At 38.4% G+C, this 26,505-nt stretch overlaps 1 protein-coding gene across 1 annotated transcript in view; it reads left to right on the top strand.

Annotated features, from left to right (window-relative positions):
* Positions 1-26,505, top strand: part of SYT6 (synaptotagmin 6) — a 420,157-nt gene that overhangs the window by 293,574 nt on the left and 100,078 nt on the right. The window contains exon 3 of the mRNA XM_063450305.1: positions 8,865-9,423. Within this exon, the coding sequence (XP_063306375.1) occupies positions 8,865-9,423 (559 nt within the window). The remainder of the gene's footprint in view (positions 1-8,864; positions 9,424-26,505) is intronic.

The following is a 26,505-nucleotide window of genomic DNA, read 5'->3' as shown; positions in this document are numbered from 1 at the left end:
GCGTACTGTGTGATTTTGTATTGCCTGTTATTTAAAAGCCCAGTTAAGCAGTGGGACCCACATGGGGCAGATAGTACTGAAGTTTGCCAGCGGATTAGGTCCCTTACCAGACTGTGCAGTCTGAACCCATTCTCCCCATTTATGGCATTGATAGGAGGAAGTGATGTCATATCACTTCCTCCCAGTGGGTGAAGGCACCCATGAGGGAAGGAATGGAGCTCTCACTCTGCTAGAGAAGAAAGTGTGTGGGGAAGAAATGTATGCCTGGGTATAAGTGTTCAGCATAACTGTCATATTAGTTTTTTAGCCTTGGGCTCCAGGAATTCTGCTGGCAACTCTGTTATCTTAAAGTAACATAGATGGATCGGTGGATATAACTAGAGATAAATAGAGAGGCAGACAGGCAAGCAGGCAGACAGGTGTACATAGACAGACACACATGCATAGATACCTATTTGGAAGTACAGGGTGGGTCAAAACTCAGAGGAGGATTTGGAAGATAAATAATAACTTATTTGTTAGTAGGTGACATTTTTTGTTGTAGGTACATATTATAGCTGAGTTTTTGGAGTTTCATCATGGATAATCTCATGAAGGAACAACAAGAATACTGGAATTTTATTTTCAAAATGTCAGGTTTATTCTTTAGACGCAAAGAGCTTACAGATGCCACTTCAATTTAAGCCGCAATGTTTGCCCGACGTTTCAGCTCCCAATTAATTCCTGTGGGGATATGGAGCAGGTGTACATGAACAAACCGCATATACTTGATCAGCTCAAGGAGAATACCCGTGCAGAAATTTGGCCGATAGTGCCTCAAACATTAATTCATGTTATGAACCATGCAATGAAAAGAGCCAGACTTTGTGAGGTGTCAAATGAAGCTCATTTAAAATGTAATATCATTGAAATTGGTTCACTAATAAAAAAGTTATTCACTCCACAAACCCTACTCTGAATTTTGGCCCACCCTGTACATGTGTACAGTGTATTAATACACTACAGCATATAGATAAAGGAAATAACTTAAAGTTTCATGGAATTTTTGGACAAATTTGTAAATATACAGAAAAAGACTTACAGTGAAAAACAATGTGAGATCCTGTTCACTCTCAAAGCTCATTATCCAAAAAAAAAAAAGTACACATACAGAATAAGAGATGAGAATAATTCTCTCAACCACACAAATATTTATCACCTTTTCAAAAGTTGTCACTATAAAATTGAACATTACGGGAAATGGAGAATGAAGAAGATGATTGATCTAGATGCTGTCTACCAATCTTAAGGTCTTGTTTTATTTTTTAATTATTATTTATTTTTTTTAGCTACATCTGGCTTCTTCTGATGTATGATTTAAAAAAAAAAAAAAACTAAAACTATTTTCCAAAGTACAAATATAAAATGTTAAGGGTAAAAAATGCAGTCATTTTCACTACTTAGTTTATTGATCTCTAACAACTGGTAATGATTACCCTGCTTGTCATTAAATTTAAACAGTGTATTTAATATTAGACACTGACTTTAGTAACTGAACTCAGAAATTTTTAGCATCTACTTGTGGTTTTTAATGGAGAACATACATCCGGTTGCAATCCTTTATTAATGCGAAATTCCATTAACGACACTTGTTATATGTCCTTGATTAAAACTAGAGCACAGAGGTGCATCTAATATTCTTGTTTTGCACTTGTTCCGTTCTTCATTTACTGGTTTGTACTTTTAATGCCACTGCTTAGAACCATTGTGGACATAGAACTAGCTGCACAGAAGTGTCACGTTTTGTTGTAGACCATTAATTTCACTAAGTTTAGGTGATGTAGGGGGTAGTTCTAGGGGAACTCTTTGTATGGAACAGCTTAGATGTGGGGACTGCCATGAAGCAGTTTATTAAATATTAGTGTGGGGTAGCAAGAACAATTAAGGAGAATTAAATTTTCTCCTTTTACCTCCTGCCCTGCTTTTATGTACCCATAATCTCACAATTTGGACACTGTTTACTTATTACTATAGGCAATTAGGAGAGTAAGGCCCTTTGTTGGGACTTAAATTTATTGGTAGTCAGATTAAAATACTTACCCGAAGAGTGGTTCAGTCTCGAAGGTGGCTAACATGGGATATCATTTGCTTGGTTTGTAGGTGCTTGAATGAGCGAGTGTCTGCAAGCGATGGTCTCAATTAGTGATGTCCCGAACGGTTCGCTGGCGAATAGTTCCTGGCGAACATAGCGTGTTCGCGTTCGCCACGGATGGTGAACATATGTGATGGTCGGTCCGCCCCCATCATATTCGTCATCATTGAGTAAACTTTGACCCTGTACCTCACAGTCAGCAGACACATTCCAGTCAATCAGCAGCAGACCCTCCCTCCCAGACCCTCCCACCTCCTAGACAGCATACAATTTAGATTAATTCTGAAGCTGCATTCATTCATTTTTTTTTTTTTGTATTTTTTTTGTATTTACAGGGAGTGCAGAATTATTAGGCAAATGAGTATTTTGACCACATCATCCTCTTTATGCATGTAGTCTTACTCCAAGCTGTATAGGCTCGAAAGCCTACTACCAATTAAGCATATTAGGTGATGTGCATCTCTGTAATGAGAAGGGGTGTGGTCTAATGACATCAACACCCTATATCAGGTGTGCATAATTGTTAGGCAACTTGCTTTCCTTTGGCAAAATGGGTCAAAAGAAGGACTTGACAGGCTCAGAAAAGTCAAAAATAGTGAGATATCTTGCAGAGGGATGCAGCACTCTTAAAATTGCAAAGCTTCTGAAGCGTGATCATCGAACAATCAAGCGTTTCATTCAAAATAGTCAACAGGGTCGCAAGAAGCGTGTGGAGAAACCAAGGCGCAAAATAACTGCCCATGAACTGAGAAAAGTCAAGCGTGCAGCTGCCAAGATGCCACTTGCCACCAGTTTGGCCATATTTCAGAGCTGCAACATCACTGGAGTGCCCAAAAGCACAAGGTGTGCTATACTCAGAGACATGGCCAAGGGAATAAAGGCTGAAAGACGACCACCACTGAACAAGACACACAAGCTGAAATGTCAAGACTGGGCCAAGAAATATCTCAAGACTGATTTTTCTAAGGTTTTATGGACTGATGAAATGAGAGTCTTGATGGGCCAGATGGATGGGCCCGTGGCTGGATTGGTAAAGGGCAGAGAGCTCCAGTCCGACTCAGACGCCAGCAAGGTGGAGGTGGAGTACTGGTTTGGGCTGGTATCATCAAAGATGAGCTTGTGGGGCCTTTTCGGGTTGAGGATGGAGTCAAGCTCAACTCCCAGTCCTACTGCCAGTTTCTGGAAGACACCTTCTTCAAGCAGTGGTACAGGAAGAAGTCTGCATCCTTCAAGAAAAACATGATTTTCATGCAGGACAATGCTCCATCACACGCGTCCAAGTACTCCACAGCGTGGCTGGCAAGAAAGGGTATAAAAGAAGAAAATCTAATGACATGGCCTCCTTGTTCACCTAATCTGAACCCCATTGAGAACCTGTGGTCCATCATCAAATGTGAGATTTACAAGGAGGGAAAACAGTACACCTCTCTGAACAGTGTCTGGGAGGCTGTGGTTGCTTCTGCACGCAATGTTGATGGTGAACAGATCAAAACACTGACAGAATCCATGGATGGCAGGCTTTTGAGTGTCCTTGCAAAGAAAGGTGGCTATATTGGTCACTGATTTGTTTTTGTTATGTTTTTGAATGTCAGAAATGTATATTTTGTGAATGTTGAGATGTTATATTGGTTTCACTGGTAAAAATAAATAATTGAAATGGGTATATATTTGTTTTTTGTTAAGTTGCCTAATAATTATGCACAGTAATAGTCACCTGCACACACAGATATCCCCCTAAAATAGCTATAACTAAAAACAAACTAAACACTACTTCAAAAAATATTCAGCTTTGATATTAATGAGTTTTTTGGGTTCATTGAGAACATGGTTGTTGTTCAATAATAAAATTAATCCTCAAAAATACAACTTGCCTAATAATTCTGCACTCCCTGTATTATACATTATCCTCCATAGCCAGTAACCTGTGTTTATTATACAGTATCCCCCATAGCCAGTAACATGTGTTTATTATACATTATCCCCCCATAGCCAGTAACCTGTGTTTATTATACATTATCCTCCCATAGCCAGTAACCTGTGTTTATTATACATTATCCCTCCCATTGCCAGTAACCTGTGTTTATTATACATTATCCCCCATAGCCAGTAACCTGTGTTTATTATACATTATCCTCTCATAGCCAGTAACCTGTGTTTATTATACATTATCCCCCACAACCAGTAACCTGTGTTTATTATACATTATCCCCCCATAGCCAGTAACCTGTGCTTATTATACATTATCTCCCCCATAGCCAGTAACCTGTGTTTATTATACATTATCCCCCCACAACCAGTAACCTGTGTTTATTATTCATTATCCCCCCACAACCAGTAACCTGTGTTTATTATACATTATCCCCCCCATAGCCAGTAACCTGTGTTTATTATACATTATCCCCCCCATAGCCAGTAACCTGTGTTTATTATACAGTATCCCCCATAGCCAGTAACATGTGTTTATTATACATTATCCCCCCATAGCCAGTAACCTGTGTTTATTATACATTATCCTCCCATAGCCAGTAACCTGTGTTTATTATACATTATCCCTCCCATTGCCAGTAACCTGTGTTTATTATACATTATCCCCCATAGCCAGTAACCTGTGTTTATTATACATTATCCTCTCATAGCCAGTAACCTGTGTTTATTATACATTATCCCCCACAACCAGTAACCTGTGTTTATTATACATTATCCCCCCATAGCCAGTAACCTGTGCTTATTATACATTATCTCCCCCATAGCCAGTAACCTGTGTTTATTATACATTATCCCCCCACAACCAGTAACCTGTGTTTATTATTCATTATCCCCCCACAACCAGTAACCTGTGTTTATTATACATTATCCCCCCCATGGCCATTAACCTGTGTTTATTATACATTATCCCTCCATAGCCAGTAACCTGTGTTTATTATACATTATCCCCCCATAGCCAGTAACCTGTGTTTATTATACATTATCCTCCCATAGCCAGTAACCTGTGTTTATTATAAATTATCCTCCCATAGCCAGTAACCTGTGTTTATTATACATTATCCCCCATAGCCAGTAACCTGTGCTTATTTTACATTATCTCCCCCATAGCCAGTAACCTGTGTTTATTATACATTATCCTCCCATAGCCAGTAACCTGTGTTTATTATACATTATCCCCCATAGTCATTTATCGTTGGACCTAGGCAGCATGATGTCTTAGGCCGGCCCAGAGAGTGAGTGAGTGAGTGAATAATATAATATATATGTTCAGAAACATATTAGTAATATATGTAAATCGGGTTCATGCAAAGAGGGTGAAAAGGTATTAAAGAAAAACACACTTATTGCATCAAATTTGCAAAGCCAAACTTTTAAAAGCTTTCCTCATTTCTTTCTCGGGATGAGGAATATATCGGTTGTAGACTGAGGATTTCCATCTGCCCAATCTTTTAATAATATGCACTGGAGTGTAAGTGTTGAAGGAGACCGAAGCTGCCCCTATTCGAAATGAAAGACCCGAGACATGGATACAACCCAATCTTAGGAGTAGTGTTCTGATGTAGAAGATGAATTTAGCCGTAGTCAGAGGGATTCAGTGAGAGTAGTGGTGAAATGTGTGTGGCATGACTGAGTGTGGGTGAGTAAGAGTCAAGTATTTTAACTGGGCACTAGTTCTAGGTGGGATAAAGTGGTATAGCGGATGGATGAGTAGTTTGGTTCGTTTTAGAGATTTGTAGAGAAAGTATATAGTGATCATGATTTTTAGCGATATCCAATATTTTTAAGGTGGTCCCAGTGCCACCACTCATATCTGGTGTCACAATAGCTTGCATTTAAAAAAAAACGAAATCTTTTTTGACTGTAATATAATAGGAGTCAGTTTCCTTCACACGTGTGCGTTTCATGGCCTGCCAGGGCACAGTGTCACACCAGTGCAACTCATATCTGGTGTAACAGTAGTGTACATTTAAAAAAAAAAAAAAATACAGGGGGCTTGTTGTCACCTTTCGGGGACCCTTGGTGTTGTACGAGGCTGGGTGGAGGAAGAGACCTTCAATGACATCAGAGAGGACAAGGAACGGGACTTGGCTAGCTTGGTATCCAACCTTGTGCAAATGGGGAGTTTGGGGTTGTGCAAATGGACTGTTTGCAGTTGTTTGCGGTGCGTTAAACAGGGAGTTTGGTCTGTCACTGTGAAGCGGGCGTAACCCTTACACTACCTGATCGATACAACATCATACCTGATGTTTTAAAGCACGTTATTCCAAACAATTTAGGAATGTTAGGTGATTTATGCCCTTTATGGATTAAAACCAGACTCTGCATCAACTATGTAATTTTCCATGGGAGTTTTGCCATGGATCCCCCTCCGGCATGCCACAGTCCAGGTGTTAATCCCCTTGAAACAACTTTTCCATCACTATTGTGGCCAGAAAGAGTCCTGTGGGTTTTAAAATTCGCCTGCCTATTGAAGTCTATGGCGGTTCTCCAGGTTCGCCCGTTCGCGAACATTTGCGGAAGTTCGCGTTCGCCGTTCGCAAACGCAAAATTTCATGTTCGCGACATCACTAGTCTCAATTTAAGTTGTTTGGGTCAGCATCAGAAATTATCACAAGCTGTTAGAGAATATTTTCCAATTGTTTTATCTATAAAAGTCACCATTAATGTATATGGAAGTTTATTTAAAGTAATTATTTAAAAAAATATTTTTCTAACAGATTGTGATCATTTCTGATGGCCCAATTAGATTAAACAGAGGCCAAAGGACATACTTGCATTTTTTCTTTTTGTAATAGATATTTGACATATAACCACTGGAAAAAAAACAGGAAACATATCTTAACTAACTCTTTAGACATTTTTAAAGTGTTTGGTTATGTATAACTAAAAAATGTATAACTAAAACAAGAACAATACAATACTAAAAGACAGTCTATTTAAATCAACTGAACTCGGTCTATTTATGCAGAGCTGTAAGAAAGCATTAGATTGGGTATATTTAGTTCCAAGTACCTGAATTGTAGTCTAATTGATTTGAGAATATATCATTTCTCTACTTTTGATATACTGACATTTATAATACCATATTCTAGCTTTTAACAATACCTATTCAATCTTATTGTCAATTGGGAACAGCTGACCCCATTTATATCGCTTCTGATGGCTGTGTTTAACATGCCCACGTCCACCATATCTTTTCAATTAGAGCTATTATTGCACACGACTACATTAAAACCTGTTAGATATGCATTAATTTAGTAGAATCCTGGCACAAATTGTCATGTTTTATATAGCTCGGCCTTTTAGCTTTCCACTAATAATACAAAGATCACATAATTACATAGTTACATAGTTTCATAGCTGAAAAGAGACTTGCGTCCATCAAGTTCAGCCTTCCTCACATATGCATTTGCTGTTGATCCAAAAGAAGGCAAAAAACCCAGTCTGAAGCGCTTCCAATTTTGCAACAAACTAGGAAAAAATTCCTTCTTGACCCCAAATTAGCAGTCAGATGTCTCCTTGGATCAAGCAGCTATTAGCCCACTAATTAGAAATTGTATCCCTGTATGTTATGTTTTTGCAAGTATTTATCCAATTGCAATTTAAACATCTGTATAGACTCTGACAAAACCACCTCTTCCGGCAATGAATTCCATATCCTTATTGCTCTTACTGTAAAAAAACCTTTTCTTTGCCTTAGATGAAATCTCCTTTCTTCAAGCCTAAATGTGTGACCTCGTGTAATAATAATGACGAAAATGTTTTTGTCATGCTAATTCAGACTTTTTTTTTTAAATACTGTGAGATTCAAGAACCTGTTGTTATAGGCAAGTGGAGATATGTTTTCTTTTCATAAGAATTTCCTTAGTCTCCATGGTTTTCAGAGATGTGGATGGGACTGAGAGTTTTGTATCTTGACCAATCTTCATTATTTTCAGGTTTTTTTTTAAAAAAGAAACTCTAAGCAACATAACTACTTCAGCATGTTGAAGTGGTTATGATGCCATGAACGTTCTGGTGCTGTACCTCATTAAATAGTCAAGCCATCCCATGGACACATACCTGGATTCTTGGGGTGCCTTCATGCTGGCTTACTATTTATATATACCTGTTTCTGAAGTTCCCTTTTGCCTTGCTGTAGTGGTTATGGTTTTTAGACAACCCATTTAAAGTACATGCACTCCATCTGTTGTAAGTACATCTATTAAAATAAAAAATGCAATACTACCTGCCAGTGCATCTATAATAATATAACAGGGAAAATATACTGCTTGCTAGAATATAACATAAGTTTGATTTAATATTGTTGAATACACTTTCTTAGTGAATTAATATTTTTCGATAAATGTTTAAAATTATTTTTTCTAAATATTAAAATATAAAAAATATATCATGTATAAAAAAAGTTTCAATATATCAAAAGGTAGCAACATATAAAAAAAATTCATATTAAAACATGATTTTAAAAGTTTATCCAAAAATATTAAATCAATTTGAAAGCTTTTCCAAAAATATTAAATCGAAGCCATAGTTTGTAATGAAAAAAATGCAGTTATGGTCACATTGCATTTCTTCTACATCTGATTACTGTGCAGCTGCAACTTCACCTATCCAGAACTCAGTCATTTTGGTTGACTGTGCTAGGTTCTTTTATGTACTTGCATGAAATCAAATAACTACAATGATAGCAGACAGTGGAAAGTTGGAACTTACTAAATGATTGCATGTGTTTTTTAATTCCTTGCAGACACATTTCATTCAAAAGGCAGCTGAATCGTCAGATGCATGTGTCTAGTTTTGATTTTGGTACAGACACTCTCCAAGTCACAGAGCAACCAACCAGCATTGGTAGAATAAAACCTGAGTTGTATAAGCAAAAATCAGTGGACACTGAAGATACCAAAAAGGATGACGGCAAGACATGTGGAAAGATCAACTTCACACTAAAGTATGACTATGAGAATGAGACGCTGATTGTCCATATTCTCAAAGCATTTGACCTACCTGCTAAGGATTTTTGTGGAAGTTCCGATCCGTATGTGAAGATTTACCTTCTGCCTGACAGAAAAAGGAAATTCCAAACCCGAGTTCATAGAAAGACACTCAATCCTACATTTGATGAGCCATTTCACTTTCCTGTTCCATACGATGAACTACCCAGTAGGAAACTACACCTTAGTGTGTTTGACTTTGATAGGTTTTCCAGGCATGACATGATTGGGGAGGTCATTTTGGAAAACCTGTTTGAGGCATCAGATCTATCAAGAGAAACATCCATCTGGAAGGATATCCAGTATGCAACAACGGTAAGAGGACTTCTTGTTATCTAAAGTTAACATTGCTTCCAATGGCATTAATTCCATTAGTGCTGCTAATACAAAACTATAATAAGTCTAAAAAAAAAATAATTCCAAATATTTATCAATTTTTGGGAGAATTTTAAAGCAGAAGCCAGGATGGTGTGAATACTGTGGGTAGGGTTTGAATGTGTGGATGGAATGCTGGGTTCTGCAGTTGAGTGCAAAGTGCCAATAATATCCACTTGAATTTGCAATCAAGCATTGGAGCTATCAGGGGCAAATCTGGCCCAAAACCTAAAAAATATCTCCAGATACCTTTTCTAGAAAATCATATGGGAAGCAAATTAGATCCTAACACATATAAGATTATGGATAGCATGTACAGACTTTGTTCTCTTAAAAGGCACACTCTAAGCACCAGAACAGCTAAGAAAAAGCAATGTTTACATTATTGCCTAAGGCCCCTCTGAGTGGCTGTCACTCAGACAGTCACTAAATGGGCTTCCTGGTTGCTCAAACTGCATTTGACTTTAAAGGAATTTTGTGAGTCATGAACTTGCTCAATTAAGTGGTCTGCGTGCCAGGTCCATCTAGGATTAACCCTGCCTGCTGTAAACATAGCAGTTTCCATTTAGGATTTACCCTGCCTGCTGTAAACATAGCAGTTTCAGAGAAACTGCTATGTTTACTTTAGGGTTAATCCAGCCTCTAGTGGCTGTCTCATTGACAGCCGCTAGAGGCGCTTCAACGCTTCTCACTGTGATTTTCACAGTGAGAAGACGCCAGCGTCCATAGGAAAGCATTGAGAATGCTTTCCTATGGACTGGCTGAATGCGTGGTGCCAGGGACTCTCCTCCCTCTTCTGATGTCATCGGCTGAATGCGCAATTCAGCTGATGACATCAGAAGAGGGAGGAGAGTCCCCGGCGCCGAGGGAGCCCGGCGCTGGAGAAAGGGAAGTGATTAACCCCCTTCCTCCCCCTTCATCCCGGCGGGAGTGGGACCCTGAGGGTGGGGGCACCCTCAGGGCACTATAGTGCCAGGAAAACGAGTTTGTTTTCCTGGCACTATAGTGGTCTTTTAATATTACTTTCTTTTTTTTTTTTCTGTTTGACAATGCTGCAAAGAGGTGTTGAAAACTCTATTCTCTGAGTGTCGAATGGAACTGAATTTAAATTGCAAAACATATTCATAGAGTTGCAGAACACTTGTACAGTATTGATTTTATTAGAGAAAACAACACAATTCTTATTTAGTGTAACCATGACTCTTATGTGCACTGACTTACTCTTCAAAGTTGATGGGTTTTGTGGTTTCAGTACTAGAAGATGATGTGTGCACACAAGTCCCCTGGTGCAGTGTTTCTCAACCTTTTACAGATAAGTACTCCTGCAGGTCTAAAAAATAATTCCTAAGTAGCCTGCCTCGAGAAAGTAATTTCTATTGATTTAAATTCCAAATTAAACATGTAGACATGGATATTTACGTTAATCCCATATTGGAGAACAAGCCTGATCAGAGGTAGTAAATAATCTTTTCAAAATAAACATGATATAATGTGAATATTGTGAATGTAAGGGGGAGTGTTTGAACTATTAAACTGAAGTATAAAAGTCACTAAATGAAAATATTTAGAAAAATAAATATTATTTATAAATATACACTGACCACCAAAGACATTTTTATACACAGAATACACTGATACACACATTTACACACAGAGGACATTGACACACACAGAGGAAACTGACACACTCACATACACACAGAGGACACGTGCACTGACAGGCACTCTCACTGATATGACACATACTGACAAACACACTTACAGACACACACACATTCACTGACAAACACAATACATAGTTACACACAGGAGGACACTGACACACAAATGTATATACAGAGGGCACTGACACACATGACAGATGCACAGTGACCACTGACACACATAGTCACACATATAATACTGATACACATATTTACACGCAGAGGACACTGACACACATATTTACATACAGAGGACCCTGACACACATACATTTACACACACACTTACTGATTTGACACACATTGACAGACACACTTACTGACACACACATTCTCTGACAGATACGCTCAATGAGAGACACAATCAGTGACACAACCTGACCGAAACACACACACTCACTGACAAACACACACTGACACCTGCATTCACTGACAGATGCACATTTACTTACAGACACATACTCACAAATTCTTTTTTTAAATTGTATTTTAAAATATTTTTTTTTAATACCTTTGGGAGAGCTGGAGTGGTACTTTCCCTGGGGTCCATAAGATGGCCAGCCGACCACCTCTTGGCATACTCTCTGCCTGTGGTGAGCATACACCCTGGAGGTATGCGTATCATTGGTTGAGAAACTAGACCCTAGAGGATCTAGGTCACGTTTAACAGACTTCTAGTACAGTGCATAGATACAGATCAATCTTTATTAATATTTATAAGGGTATGAACTTAATAGGACCTCTATTTTCTATCCATTTACACTGGCACGTCAATAACTTTTAATGTGTGCTAGAGTATAATACAACAACATTCTTCAAGTCTAGGCACAAAGCCAGAAGAGTGATTAGTGGTAGCACTGTTTTGTATTTTTTTTTTTTTTTTTAATCATCAGTACTGTTTTAACTCAGATTTTAAAAAAAAAATATGAATAATTAAAAATAAATAAATCAATATTTACATTATTTCATTTAGCATGAAAAATAACATGCAACGTTAAGTTGTTAAGGCAACTAACAGCAGTCGAACTTTTATTAGTATATTTGTATAAGATAGAGATTTGTATTTGTATAAGATAGATAGACAGATAGACTTTTCAGAATCTGTCTAGAACAGAATACAGAATAAATACTGCTATGCTTGGTTGTGCAAAACATTCCATCATACCAGTAAAACGGGGAAGATTATTTATGTCCTCCAACACCAATGAAATATGTTCTGTGTGGGATAAACGCCTGGACGGTTTAAAGATTGTATCCTGAAACATGTGGGACATTGGGCATGAAGTTGTAGATTAATAGTTTTGAACTTGCATTAACACAAGTCATAATGCAAGTCATTAACACTGGAAAGTATGGATTGAGGGTATAGGGAGTGACTTCACCAGGAATCTGTATCAGATTGAGTCCATGAAATAAACAGGTTCCCAAAAGACATTAAAGGACCACTATAGGCACTCAGACCACTTCAGCTTAATGAAGTGGTCTGGGTGCCAGGTTCATCTAGGATTAACCCTTTCTTTTATAAACATAGCAGTTTCAGAGAAACTGCTATGTTTATAATAGGGTTAATCCAGCCTCTAGTGGCTGTCTCATTGACAGCCGCTAGAGGAGCTTCCGCGCTTCTCACTGTGATTTTCACAGTGAGAAGACGCCAGCGTTCATAGGAAAGCATTGAGAATGCTGACTGGCTGAATGCGTGCGAGGCTTGTGCCGCGCATTCGCAATCAGCCAATGACGACGAGAAGGAGGAGGAGAAGAGGAGGAGAGTCCCCCGCCCGGCGCTGGAAAAAGAGGTAAATTTAACCCCTTCCACCCCCTAGAGCCTGGTGGGAAGGGGGCCCTAGAGACCCTGTAGTGCCAGGAAAACGAGTATGTTTTCCTGGCACTATAGTGGTCCTTTAACAGTAAATTAAATTATGGCTATTTCTTAGTTGAATAGATATTTATATTTTAATATGGACTAAATGAATCTTTTGGGGTCAGTAAGATTTCCATATATAAGACTTTTCAAGCTCCGGTTATAGATAAATATAAATATGCTGGATGTTCTTGATTTTAGTGAATGACTGTGAGTGTATAACAATAAAAGAATAAATAACAGATGCTTCTGCAGCTGCAGCATAATGCAGATTATTTGTTACTGTTAGCCTCCGTAAGGAATTTTGTTGCTGAAGGTCTGACTCAGACAATGGAACCTGTCAAAACAAAGGGAAGATTTATAAGTGTTGCTGAAAGAAAAAATAAATATAATTATTTTGCCTGTTCCTTTGAAAAAAAAATAATAATAAATATATATATATATATACACACACAAGACTGTCTGTCTATCGATTGTCTATCATCGATAGATACTGTATATATTCATATAGTCTGCACTATTATCTTTTTGCATTAGTTTCTTTTTATATGATTGCTTAAATCTTTGTACCTTGTACAGTTTCAGTAATAACAGTTATGTTGTATGTATGAGGCTACTGCTGAGCGGACCGGTGATAACACTGTTCTCCTGAAATATTACCACTGTAATGATAAAATGTCACCACCCTGCAAACAAATTGATAAACAACAGCATTTTATGTTAGCAGTATGAAAGAAGATTTTAATTTACAAGTTCTGTAGATTATTACGAATGACATATCATTGTGAAAAGGCTGTGGCTGGTCTTTTATCTAGATCATTTATAAAACTAAATGAATAGGGAACCGAAACTCTGGAAAACCACAACCTGCCTGTTGTTCAAAGCAGCGCTAGTCAGATATTTCATAATACTACAGTGCTCCATTTTTAAAAACATATATGGTTAAGCAATACTGACACACTTCCTTTCTAAATTGATGTTCCTTAGTGCTTAAATCCAGCCGTGTATATAGTTATGCTTGGAAGATGGCACAGTGCATAAAAGTGAATAAGAGGGTTTATTTTATAAACTGTAATAATTACCTGCTATTGTTTCCACCAGACAGCCACTAGAGGGACTTCAGGGCTCAAAGGTGACTTTGAGCATGAGGACTTCCAGCGTCACCGGAATCCCTATAGAAAAACATTGAATAATGCTTTCCTATGGGGAATTCCTAATGTGAGTGCTGCCATTGCTACATATGCGCATTAGGCCTCCCCCGGCGGCCACATGCCGGTGGAGGAGCGTGGGCGGGGCTGAGCCAGCACCGAGGGATATCGGTGCTGCATCCAGGTAAGTGACAGAAGGGGTTATTAACCCCTCCTGCATCATGGGTGGGGGGAGGGACCTTGACAGAGGGGGAAGCTATAGTGCCAGGAAAACAAGTTAGTTTTCCTGGCACTATAGTTTATTTTTAAAAGAATCTCAGGAAAACACAATTTATTGGTAATTTTAAATTTTTTGATGTAATGGTGTAAATTCTTCAGAAAACCATTCAACTTTAAAGGACCACTCTAGTGCCAGGAAAACATACTCGTTTTCCTGGCACTAGAGTGCCCTGAGGGTGCCCCCACCCTCAGGGACCCACTCCCGCCGGGCTCTGGGGGGATGAAGGGGTTAAACTTACCTCTTTCTCCAGCGCCGGGCGGGGAGCTTTCCTCCTCCTCCTCTTCTTCCTCGCGACGTCATCGGCTGAATGCGCATATGCAGCAGGAGCCGCGCTCGCATTCAGCCGGTCGCATAGGAAAGCATTCATAATGCTTTCCTATGGACGCTTGCATGCTCTCATTGTGATTTTCACAGTGAGAAGCACGCAAGCGCCTCTAGCGGCTGTCAATGAGACAGCCACTAGAGGCTCTGGAGGCTGGCTTAACCCTCAGTATAAACATAGCAGTTTCTCTGAAACTGCTATGTTTATAAAAAAAAGGGTAAAAGCTAGCTAGACCTGGCACCCAGACCACTTCATTAAGCTGAAGTGGTCTGGGTGCCTAGAGTGGTCCTTTAATAAAATATTAGTCATATAAAATAGGAAACAGAAACGAGAGAATAAGGATATAACTTTCCTTATTCTCTTGTTTTTGTTCGCAATGTTTGCTATATAGGGGCTATCCTGTATCAGTCATTCCAGCCAGACGCTATCCCTCTGACTTTATATTTTGTTTATGAGATAAAGTAGGAAAAGTTATATGTGTGTGAATAAAACATTAGATGCAGCTTCTCACAATGTCAACATTTCCATGTATTTCAAACTTCCATCCGGTCTCTGATGATCAAATTATTATATAAAAAAAAGTAAAGGATGTGAAATTAAAAATAATAAATACTAAACAAACTAAACCCCAGCATTTTGTTAATGGTCAGCCAAGGTGTTAATTCTGCAAAATCTTGTTTTTTCAACATCAATACTTTGCTCTCGGTGGCAATAAAACAAGGAACTTGCTTTCATGAAATCGCATCGCTGATGTGATGCTGCGACATCAATTTAGATATAGTACAGCTTTAGGGGTACATTATAAAGAAAATAAATGTGTTTCTGGATTCAATGATGGATTCCGCAACTATAGTTTTATTGGTTTGGGTTGTAAATTTCCTTTAGTTCCCAGGCATTTGACTAGTGACAAATATCTAATGCAGACAATTACATTTTCTTTACTGCTACTATATTTTCCTCTTTTGGCTGTTAAAGAATTCCGTTTTACTAGTGATTCTTGTACTTTGGGTTTATACTACGATCTAGTGTGCATGCTGTTTTTTCTGCAATCTTTCAACTGCCACTTGACACATACTATACATTTATTATACCTCTACCCTGATCTAAGCACTGGCAGGGTCAGAATTTACACTAATGAATAATTTTATTGACCAGAATACATTACGGTAGCACATTCAAGCAATAAATCACAGCAATTTATTTGGTCAACTCATACAGTTTTCACACCCATAATGTAATTATAATACCTTTCAGATATGCATAATTTTTCAATCAGACAGCATCAGGGAGGAATGTTTGGGAGAAACACACAATAGCAAGGGAAATAATGAAGACTAACACAGACATTGTGAATATGAATAATGTAGATTAAAGAAGGTAAAACATACAAGTAAAGGAAAAAATGCAATTTGAATTGCTCATGTGCAATTTAATCTCAGTGAATTGTCAAGCAGGCTTGATGTATGAAAGGTCATCACATATTCAGCTCTAGATACTAAATACCATATTACACAATTCTAGGATACTCGAATGGTTAAATACCTGTAGCTCTAGTCCCTGTATAATTCTGCTCAGAACCGTGGGTGTCTCTATGTGGCAAAAAGACTGGGGTTTTCAGCCCAAAGGTACTTTTTTTTGGATGTTCCCCCATATATTGATTTAAAGGGGCATGGTAGCCACCAGAACAACTACAGCTTAATGTAGTGGATCTGGTGTCTATAGCCTGTCCCTGTATGCATTTTCAGAGAAAAGGCAGTGTTTACATTGCAGCCTAGGGGCACCTCTAATGGCAGTCACTTAGAAGGCCACTAAAGTTGCTTTCTGGGTTAGTGAAGCACAGTGTGCCTTGCATGGAGACACTGAACATTCACTATAGAGATGCAGTAATTCAATGATGCTGATTGGAACAGCACAGCATTTTGTCGCGCATGTGCAATAGCCTTCCAATGCTTTCCTATGAGAAAGCATTGGATTGACTGATATCAAGTTTGTTGAGCTCATCCAAGGAGGTGGAGTGTGAACGAGGTCAACCATGAGGAGACCTTTTTATATTTCTGACATGAGGGCTTGGAGCCTAGTCTGTGTTTTTACAGCTATAGTGACAGGAATACATGTTTGTATTCTACAGTGAGAAAGATGTGCAAAAGTTGAAAACATTCAAGACAGTTGACAATTTTCCCAGGATTGGATGTCCCGTGAAACTCACACCAAGACCATGCAATGCTCAGAGAAATTGCAAAAAACACCCACGAGTTACATCTCTACAGGCCTAGGTTAGCATGTTAAACATTCATGATAGGACAGTTAGAAAGGACTGAACAAGTTCGGTTTGTTTGTAGGTTACCAGTAGAAAGTCTCTTCTCTCTCTAAAAATAACATGGCCGTTTGGCTTAGGTTTGCATCTGAACAAACCACAAGACTTCTGGAACAATGTCCTTTGAACAGATGAGACCACAGTGGAGATGTTTGACCATAATGCACTGCACCACATTTGGCAAAAACAAAACACAGGATATCAGCACAAACACCTCATACCAACTGTCAAGCACGGTGGTGGAGGGATGATAATTTGAGTTTGTTCCAAAGTCACAGGATTTGGGAACCTTGCAGTAATTGAGTCACCCATGAACTCCTCAGTACACCAAAGTATTTTAGAGAGTCAAGTGTGAGCCCATCTGTCTGACAGTTAAAGCCTGACCGAAATTGGTTTCTGCAGCAGGACAAGGATCTCAAGTACATCAGAACATCTACAACAGAATGGCTGAAAAATAAAAAAAATATAAAGGTGTTGCAAAGACCCAGTCAATGTCAAAATCTCAATCCAATTGAAATGCTGTGGCAGAACCTTAAGATAGCTGTGCATAAACAAATGGCAGCAATCCTCAATGAACTGAAGCAATGTTGTAAAGAAGATTGGGCAAAAATTCCTCCACAAAAATGTGAGAAACTGATAGTCATACAGAAAATGATTATGTCAAGCTATTGCTGCTAAAGTTGATTCTACAAGCAACTAAATTATAAGGTGTACTTAATTTCTCACAAATGGCCTGTTCCCATGACTGTATGTGTAAGTCAGGCAGAGTTGCCTGTAAGTTCAGCGCTTACATGGGTGAAAATTATCCAAAATAGCTTTAACATTTTTTATAATTAAAATTCTAGAGCTGCACGCTAATTTACTAAATAGACTTAGCTTTACTGAATTTTCACATAATGCATATAACAAATAAATTATGTTATACAGATATCAGAAAATAGGGCACAGACAGATTAAAACAAACCAAAAAAAAAAACAATACACAAAACACATAACAGAAAGTGCATCTAATAAGCCCTATCACAACTTATATAACCTACTATCATCTTTGTTGTTTTGTATTTTATTAAACCATCTGTGAGTAAAAGGTAGTACTAGCATATTCTAACTGGTTTGTGGGCATCTCTAACAGAAATTATTTAAAACATTTGAGCTTTCCTAAGATACAATAATAATAATGTCCTCACACTGCACTTTCTACAGACAAGTATCTGGCTTTCTCAAAAGATCTCCCTGCATGGCCCTGCACTCCCTTACTATCTTGAGGGAGCATTGTGGTTTGTACCAATATCATATATAATGCCTCGTTTCCACTGAGCGGTTCGGGTTGGTACAGTTTGGAAGGTTTAGAATGGACCAGCCCATTCTGGTGAGCGTTTCCACTGCAAGTCAGACCTTCAGGGCCATGCAGGGTTTAGAAAAAATGCTCTTCCTGTCCACCAATCAATGGATTGTATAGTAGATCCGCCCTAACCGAACCGTTCCATTTTCTATGGCCCTACATCTGAAGCAGGGCCCTGAATGGATCGGTACGGTTCGCTTGTATGGACCACTTTCATAATGGAAACACCCAAAATAGCGAACCGTACCGAACTGAACCGAACCGATCCGCTCAGTGGAAACGAGGCATTAGAGTGCCCTTGTGTTCCCCCTAAGTACTTTTCGATGACTCAGAGCAAAAGCCAGCACTCTTAGACATTGACTGAGCACTGGAACCATAAGGGTACTCTTGATACAGACAATGGATTCCTCCCCCTCCCCCCCCCCCACCCCCCACTCCACTGGACCATCACAGATCCTTTTCACCATTTACTGGACCAGCAGGGAAGGTAAGAAGGTAGGGAAAAACATACACACAATACTCCCCTATATACACACACATACATACACATCCAGGCCCCCATACAGCTCTCTGGCTTTGTCACACACACACAACACTCTGCTCCTACAACACACAACACTCAGTTAACACACACCACTCACAAAAACATAGATGTAATAGGGCACCCCAATCTGGCACCCTACCTATATCTGCCTCTGCCTTGTAAAAATGTTCATGCATGTATCCTGTATGCATGTATTCTATACAGTAACATACATAGTTTCACCTTCCTGACCAAGAAACAGGCAAAGGCAAGAATTGTTGGACTCCATTGAAGCTTGTGTGTCTCTATCGCCAAACCTTAGCTATACAATCACTTACATCTCAAACATTTGCATTGTAAAGACTTGTGTCATTCCCGAACCTGTCAGACAATCTTTCCATTGGCTTTTACTTCCAGTTTGTCTTTATTTTTTCAGTGGGTAACCTAATACAGCAGACATTTTTATAGGGATGCTATAGTGCCAGGAATCCTACTGTGAACCCCTCCCTCGTGCCCTCTCTCGCAACCCCCCTCCCGCAGTGCTGAAGGGGTTAAAACCACATCATTCACTTACCTAAATACAGCCCCAATGTCCCTCGGTGCTGGGTCAGGCTCCACCCATGCGCCTCCTCCGCAGACATCAGCCATGGCCGCACTCGCATTAGGATTTTCCCATAGGAAAGCATGAATCAATGCATTCCTATGGGAATTCCGGTGATGCTGGAAGTCCTCATGCATAGCGTGAGGACGTTCACATCATTTTTACTACCAAAAGTTTCCTAAGCACCCAGAAGTCCCTCTAATGGCTGTCTGGTTGACAGCCAGTAGAGGAGAAGTTAACCCTGCAAGGTAATTATTGCATTTTCTCAGCAACTGCCATAATTTCCACTGTGGGGTGAAGGGACATGGGACATTGCACCCAACCACTTCGATGAGCTGAAGTGGTCTGGGTGTCTACAGTGTCCCTTTAACTTATGGTGCATGGTGAGTGCTTTGTTTCCCACATGTCTGCCATATCCTCCAGAATAAACATTTATCCAGCATATTCTGGTTAATCCTGCGATTCAATTGGAAATGTTAGTGCTGAATATCATTGTAAATATTGTGTAGTGATGTAACAGTTAATATAAATACTGCAATAAAATGAAATAGATTTGTGATCTTAATCTGGCAAACAAGTACCCTTACACTAGCTCAAAATTTCAAGTTCTACACTACTAGACAGGCCTATAATTTACTCGCCTCTGCAAGCCTGGAGGGCCCATGGCACACTTACCAGGAGTATATTTGTATTCAAGGGGCTGAATTTTCACTCCCCAAAAGATAGGCGAGTGGAAATGTTGGGCCCTGATTACAGTAGGCTGTATTCCAAGGGTTTACTTTACTTACTCAATAGTAATTCCTCAATTGAAGTTTACATGAAAATTACTATTCAGTGAGAATAGTAAACATTCAAAGAATCCATCCTGGTGTATCTTTGTTAACACATGTATCTTTAACTGCCCTTTCAATGCAAATTCTTCTTTTGAGTGGTATCTCTTAGAGTGATGCTAATTGGTTCCTAAAAACTTACATGGGCACTATGAGCTCTTATCTGGAAGCAGAGGGTCTGTTTATTTGACAGATGCCAATGACCTAATACAGTCTTCTAGTCAGCCTTGTGATATCCAGTACAGTAGGGTAATAATGGAATTCTATCTGCCCTGAAAAGTGAACACATCTAGATCCTGTGGTAAGTACATACCCATATCTAAAAAAAAAAGTCATTGCTATAAAACAGCCATGCTGACTCATATCTATGACAAAAGGAGACTATATAAGATGTATATAGGTGTATATATATGTATATAGAATGGACAACTGGAAAAATACCTTATTCTGTAGATGCATAAAGGATAATGAACATACTCAGCTGTTAGAATTCTACAATCGTGTTTTTTATATTATAGAATCTATTAAGCTATTTTGCTTAACATTAAATATACAGACTGAATATTATTTTTACTGATTAATTATTATTCTATTAAAAGTTTTGAGGGTTTCGTGCTCCTTGAAACACTAAATCAGTCTCTTTTCATAGTTATAACAATGCAAAAAAATATATATTTTATCAGGTCAGAAAAAAGTCAGTGGTGCTCAGACACAAGACATGAGCAGATTGGGATTAAAGTACAATACAAAACGTCAAGGGTCCTAGTTTGCTGAAGGGAAGAACATGCATCAAGAAGAGAGTACTCCGGGGGAAAGAGGATTCTAAAGAATAAGAGGTTTTCTTTGCTTTAATGTACCAGGCAGGCGTTGTCAGAGTGACATTAGATTCAATGTCAAGGAGCCATGAAATAATTCACCATCACATCCATTATCTTGATATGGGGTTGTCTGCCCTCGGATTAACCAGTCTTGTTTTACAACATATTAATGTCAAACATTTATTTTAGTACACTGTGTATCACTTATAAGTCTTATTTAATTTACCATAATGCATGCAGCTTGATGTACCAAAAAATATTACAAAATAGAGAATGCACCTTAGAATCACTATAAATAGTTATACAAATACTTTAATAGACCAATAATAGGTACAATAAGCATAAAGCAAAATATAAAGTGCTCATTGTACCTATTATTGGTCTATTAAAGTATTTGCATAACTATTTATATTGATTCTAGTGTGCATTCTCTATTTTGTAATATTTTATGATGTGGGTGCTTGAGGGAGAACCTTTGAGTAATAGCACCTAGTGATAATTTTCTGGTATATTCTCTCCATACGGAATTGTAATACTTTGATTTACCAAAGCATGATGTTATAAGAGATAAGGTTCTTGAAAGTTGTATATCGTAAGAGGCCTAAAAGTTTACTTTTCACTCCTTAAGTTTAGGGAAATTTTCAAGATTTATAAATAAAAAAAACAAAACAAAAAAAAAAAAACAGTTAAACTGCATGCAATAAAATAGGATGAATTACATGCTAAAGTTTTTAATATTGAGAATAGCTCTGTTATGCTGTTGTCTTACGATTTTTCTTGTTTTGTTTTATAATTCATTTTTTTTTTAATAAAGACATACTATTGTTCAGCTGAGTTCTATATTTCCATATCTTATTTTTCTACGTTCTGGAGAAATCTGCACAAAATCTCCAAGTGATCTTCATGATTTAAAAAGGAAAGACTTGCTTTGTCTTGACCTAGAAAATACATTATAACACATCAGCCTCTTGACTGTTTATTATAATCATGACAGTTGGAAGCCATTTTGCATTGTTACCGAGGAATATGTTAGCGAAGTAAATATGAATTAGTATAACCATGCCATAAAATTGCACAGTTCAGAAGAATATTGATGAAGGATTGATGCTGATCACATTTAGCTGCTAGAGGTTCAACATCAGCATCATCTGCTATATTAGACCATTACTCTTCAAATGCCTTTATGGTTCTGATTGTATTGTTGCCAAGCTATCTACTTTGTTCCAATATCCTGGCCTGCTCTTTATATGCTGTTGACTTTGAACTTGTTTATTGGCTGTCATGGTGATCTACCTGTTTGACTTTTGTTTATGATATTGACTTCTGCTGACTGTTTCCTTCTAATCTATCTGTACTGCACTGCTGAGCAGCTTTTAACCCAGGAGACTCAACATGAGGTAGAAATGGCTTTTTTAATTAAAAAAAAATAAATGTATATAATATACAAAAACACAGGACAATCTTTATTATATGGCAACTATAAGCAACATATTGTTAAGAATCTATTGACACCATCTAAAGTTTGACCGACTATTTGGTACCAGCTCGATACACATATCCATACACACATAGAACACTCTATCTCCAGCCAAATTAACCCCTGCATTATCAATATTAACATTGATGACAATGACAGACTGAAAGATCTGGGCATGTTAGCCTGAAGCCTGCCATCCATGTTGGACATCATTTGAAAGTGATAATTTCACATCATCAAGTCGACTTGAGAAAAGGCAGTTTGGGAGTCAAACCATTCCCAAATAACTTCTCAGAAAAACTGTAGATGATGCCCACTGGCTGTTGGCAGCATATCCACTACACTGAGCTTTAGTAGTTATGGTGATCAGAGTGGCTATTTACTAAAATGTATCTCATACAAATAAATAAATCTAATTAGGGTAGACAAACCGCAAAGTAAAATATACAGAAAATAAAATCAAATGAAAGCAAATACATTCACTAATAATATGTTTAGAGTATGTATATAGACATAATAATAATAATAATAATAATACTAGTACTAATAATAATAGTCTAAACAGTATTACCTTACCACAGTAATAACACGCAATAAAAAGTAACCAGTGTGGATGCATCAACTTCTTTGTTTGGAGTATCCATCCTGCTATTATAGATCCCTATAACTGATGCCCCTTGAAGCATCTAGTTTTATTAAGAAATAGTTCATATTGCTACACTACTTGATTAAAGAGACAATGTAACTGTGAGGTGGTTATAGTGTCTGGAGCCCCCTGTCTCCATCCTTTAATTCAGTGTTAAACGTTTTTTAAATGTTTTAATGCTAAGTGAATCTTCAGCAGCTAATTGGGGAAGCATTAACCTGAGCAGTGCCAGCTAATCGCTTTCAGCCAATCACTGGTATAAATTGATATAAATAAAACATTTGTAATCTCTGCCTTAACCAGTGGTCTGGGCTATGGAGTGCCAGAACCCTCCTCATTCAGTGTGAAACTGCTTGAAAAAGGTTTAGCACCGAATAAAGGGGTAGCTCAGAGGGACTCCACGCACTACAACCAATCCAATAAGATGAAATGGTAATAGTGCCTGGACTCTAGAGTGTCCCTGTAAGGTTCACTGGCCACTAGCATTTGTGACCAGCAGTGGTGTTTTTCAATGTGTCACGTCATTAGTTTCTGGAACATGTATTTGCTTCTTGTTAGCTTCCACTTTAATATATAAAGCAATTTTCCTTTGGTACAAGAGATTATGTACTATATAAATGACCCATAATGGACTAAAATTATTGTAATCATTGTAATAGTTATTAAAAAGTAGAATATATTTTATGTACATAAATATAATAAGTACTTTTTCTTCCTTTTTGCATTTTGATTAATGTTACATTAATGACATTAACTAAGATCCCTGCTATTTGTTTGCATACATCTTCCTCCTTGCCACTTCAATGCTAATTTGTGTCCTTGAGCACATATAATGGAATGTGTGCAGATTACACCCATATGTCTCTCAAATGACCTCATTAAATGCAAATCACCTCATACATAAGCAATCAGAATGGCTTGAAAAGTCTTTCCTGGTTAAATGCTTCAGCAGCCCTCTGATTAAGCTTTGTAGCTACTCATGAGTAGCCACGCAGCCTCATAAGACCCTTTGAGATGGTTTAATCAAACTTGGCTTTCCCGCAGGTACATATTGATCGATTTGGATGTAGATTGTGAGTCTGTAAATCATGTTTGCTGTGAACTTGGCCAGCATTATTGATCCGAATACCTGAAGTATTTTTAAAGTTCTCTGTTGGGACTGCATTTACCCCAAGCCACTTCTAAGTTTAGAAGCTTAAGTTATGCATACAGTGTTTGTTTGAATACGTGTTACATTGAAATCTTATTGCCATTTTGCTCATGCTTCTGTGAATCATGTCTGCAAATCAGTGCATTGATTTACAACATTGCTGCTCTGATGTCTTTGAGGAGCTGGCCAGGGGAAGCTTCCTCTATCCAATCCTGTAGATCAGCTTGCCACATGAATGGCTGTTCTTAAATTAACTCCTAGTGTTGAAAATGTATTTTCAGCTGCTCAGAGTGAAATGTTCTAAGTTCAGTGAAATTCTGAAACAATTTCCCATTGACAAAGTTTCCAAAAAATTGAAGTATGAATATCATCTCATCACATTTTCATTGTAATTGTCTCTTTTCGTTGGCCTTTTGGCAGCTTTTAGGAAAAAAAAACATTCATGTGTAATCTAATTATACAGAAATAGAAAGGATAAAAATAAAACATACCGGTAACTTTTTTCGGTTTGTAATCCAAACTTTCATCAGGATAAAATAACATAATAAAAAAACAATCTTATATACCCACCACCATTATGCACTTACCCAATAAGAGAGGGGATTCTGAGACCGCCAGAGCCGAAGCCTGCACGTGTTACTGATTGGCCCCGATTACGTCATCACGTCCGGCGTCATGACGCAATCAGAGGTCGTCACCATTGAAACCGGACGCCAAGTCTATTCTGTCTTTCTAAACCAACACCATGAAACTAAGACTTCCATGGCAACCAAGTAAACAGAGATAAAAAATACATCTCATACTAATGACAGGGGTCTCAGAGAATTGCCGTCATAAAAACAAATACATAAGCTCGGTGGGCTAGAATGCAAAGAAGAAACAGGATAAATACAGTGTAAGTAATCTGTGTGCAGTAATAACCACCTTAGACCATATTCATCAAATTATGGAGAGCAGAAAAAACTGCTGGTGTAATCATGCAGCACATAACCAAATGTTAGAGGTGTAGAATTTCCTACATAAAGGTAAATATTGGTACCAAAAAAAATCACAGTGGTAAAGTACCAATGACTCGAGTCAAATTATCACCAAAATTAATATAGTATGAAAAAGAACACAGCATATGGTTATGCCAGTGTGAAGATATGGATTATAAAGGATAATATGCTATCCTTTACTAATCAAAAATTACAATAATCCTAAATATCTGTGCAAATGAAAATGTGAGTCCTGCGCCAGTGACTAAGTCAAATATACCATGAGGAGCTGCAAAGCTACTTCCTATTGTGCGGTACCAAACAAGATAGAAAAAAAATAAAAGAAAATTAAGCCACAGTACACCTAGGATAACTGTACCTTACCTCTATGTAGGGAACAACTCCAAGTACTGACCAGGGGAGGGCTGGCAGCCTTAGGCCTGGGGGGCAAAACCAGTCAAGTGGCCCATTGCACCACCTTTTCCTGGTTTTATAACGGATATTGATGTTATGCTAATCAGTCGCTCTTTGCCATACCCCCTCCTTCACGGCTCTGACTTTCAATGTTGTCAGAGCGCAGGCTGAGAATCTCTGAGCCTGTGCTCTGACTCACTAACTGAGCGCCAGAACCACGAGGGAGAGGATATAATCTGACTGCACCTACTGCTGGTGCGCACCAGTGGACCACCAGCGAATTATTTAAATTGAATATGCTGGTGTCCCCAACTTGTGAGCTGTGTTGGCCGCCGGGCGCCTCTGTTGTCATGGCACCCTGCGTGACTGCACAGCTTGCACACCCCAACGGCTGGCCCTGCTGACACACACTGACACACACTGACGTTACTACTTAGACATCCCTCAATATTAATACAGACATCAGAGTAAACACCAATAAACTGTGGAAACAGAGCTGATCCCCCCCAAATGTATAAAGGTTTGCTTAGAAGATTTGTTGTAAGATTAAATCATGCCTCCTCCTCTCTCTCTCCCATGCGCTGCTCTGTAGGCTGGGAGGAAGTGAAGAGTAATCACAT

The sequence above is a fragment of the Pelobates fuscus genome, chromosome 1, assembly GCF_036172605.1.
Source record: "Pelobates fuscus isolate aPelFus1 chromosome 1, aPelFus1.pri, whole genome shotgun sequence".
Classification (NCBI taxonomy): domain Eukaryota; kingdom Metazoa; phylum Chordata; class Amphibia; order Anura; family Pelobatidae; genus Pelobates; species Pelobates fuscus.
The sequence above is the reverse complement of the archived record's forward strand: the minus strand, read 5'-3'. Positions and strand labels throughout refer to the sequence as shown.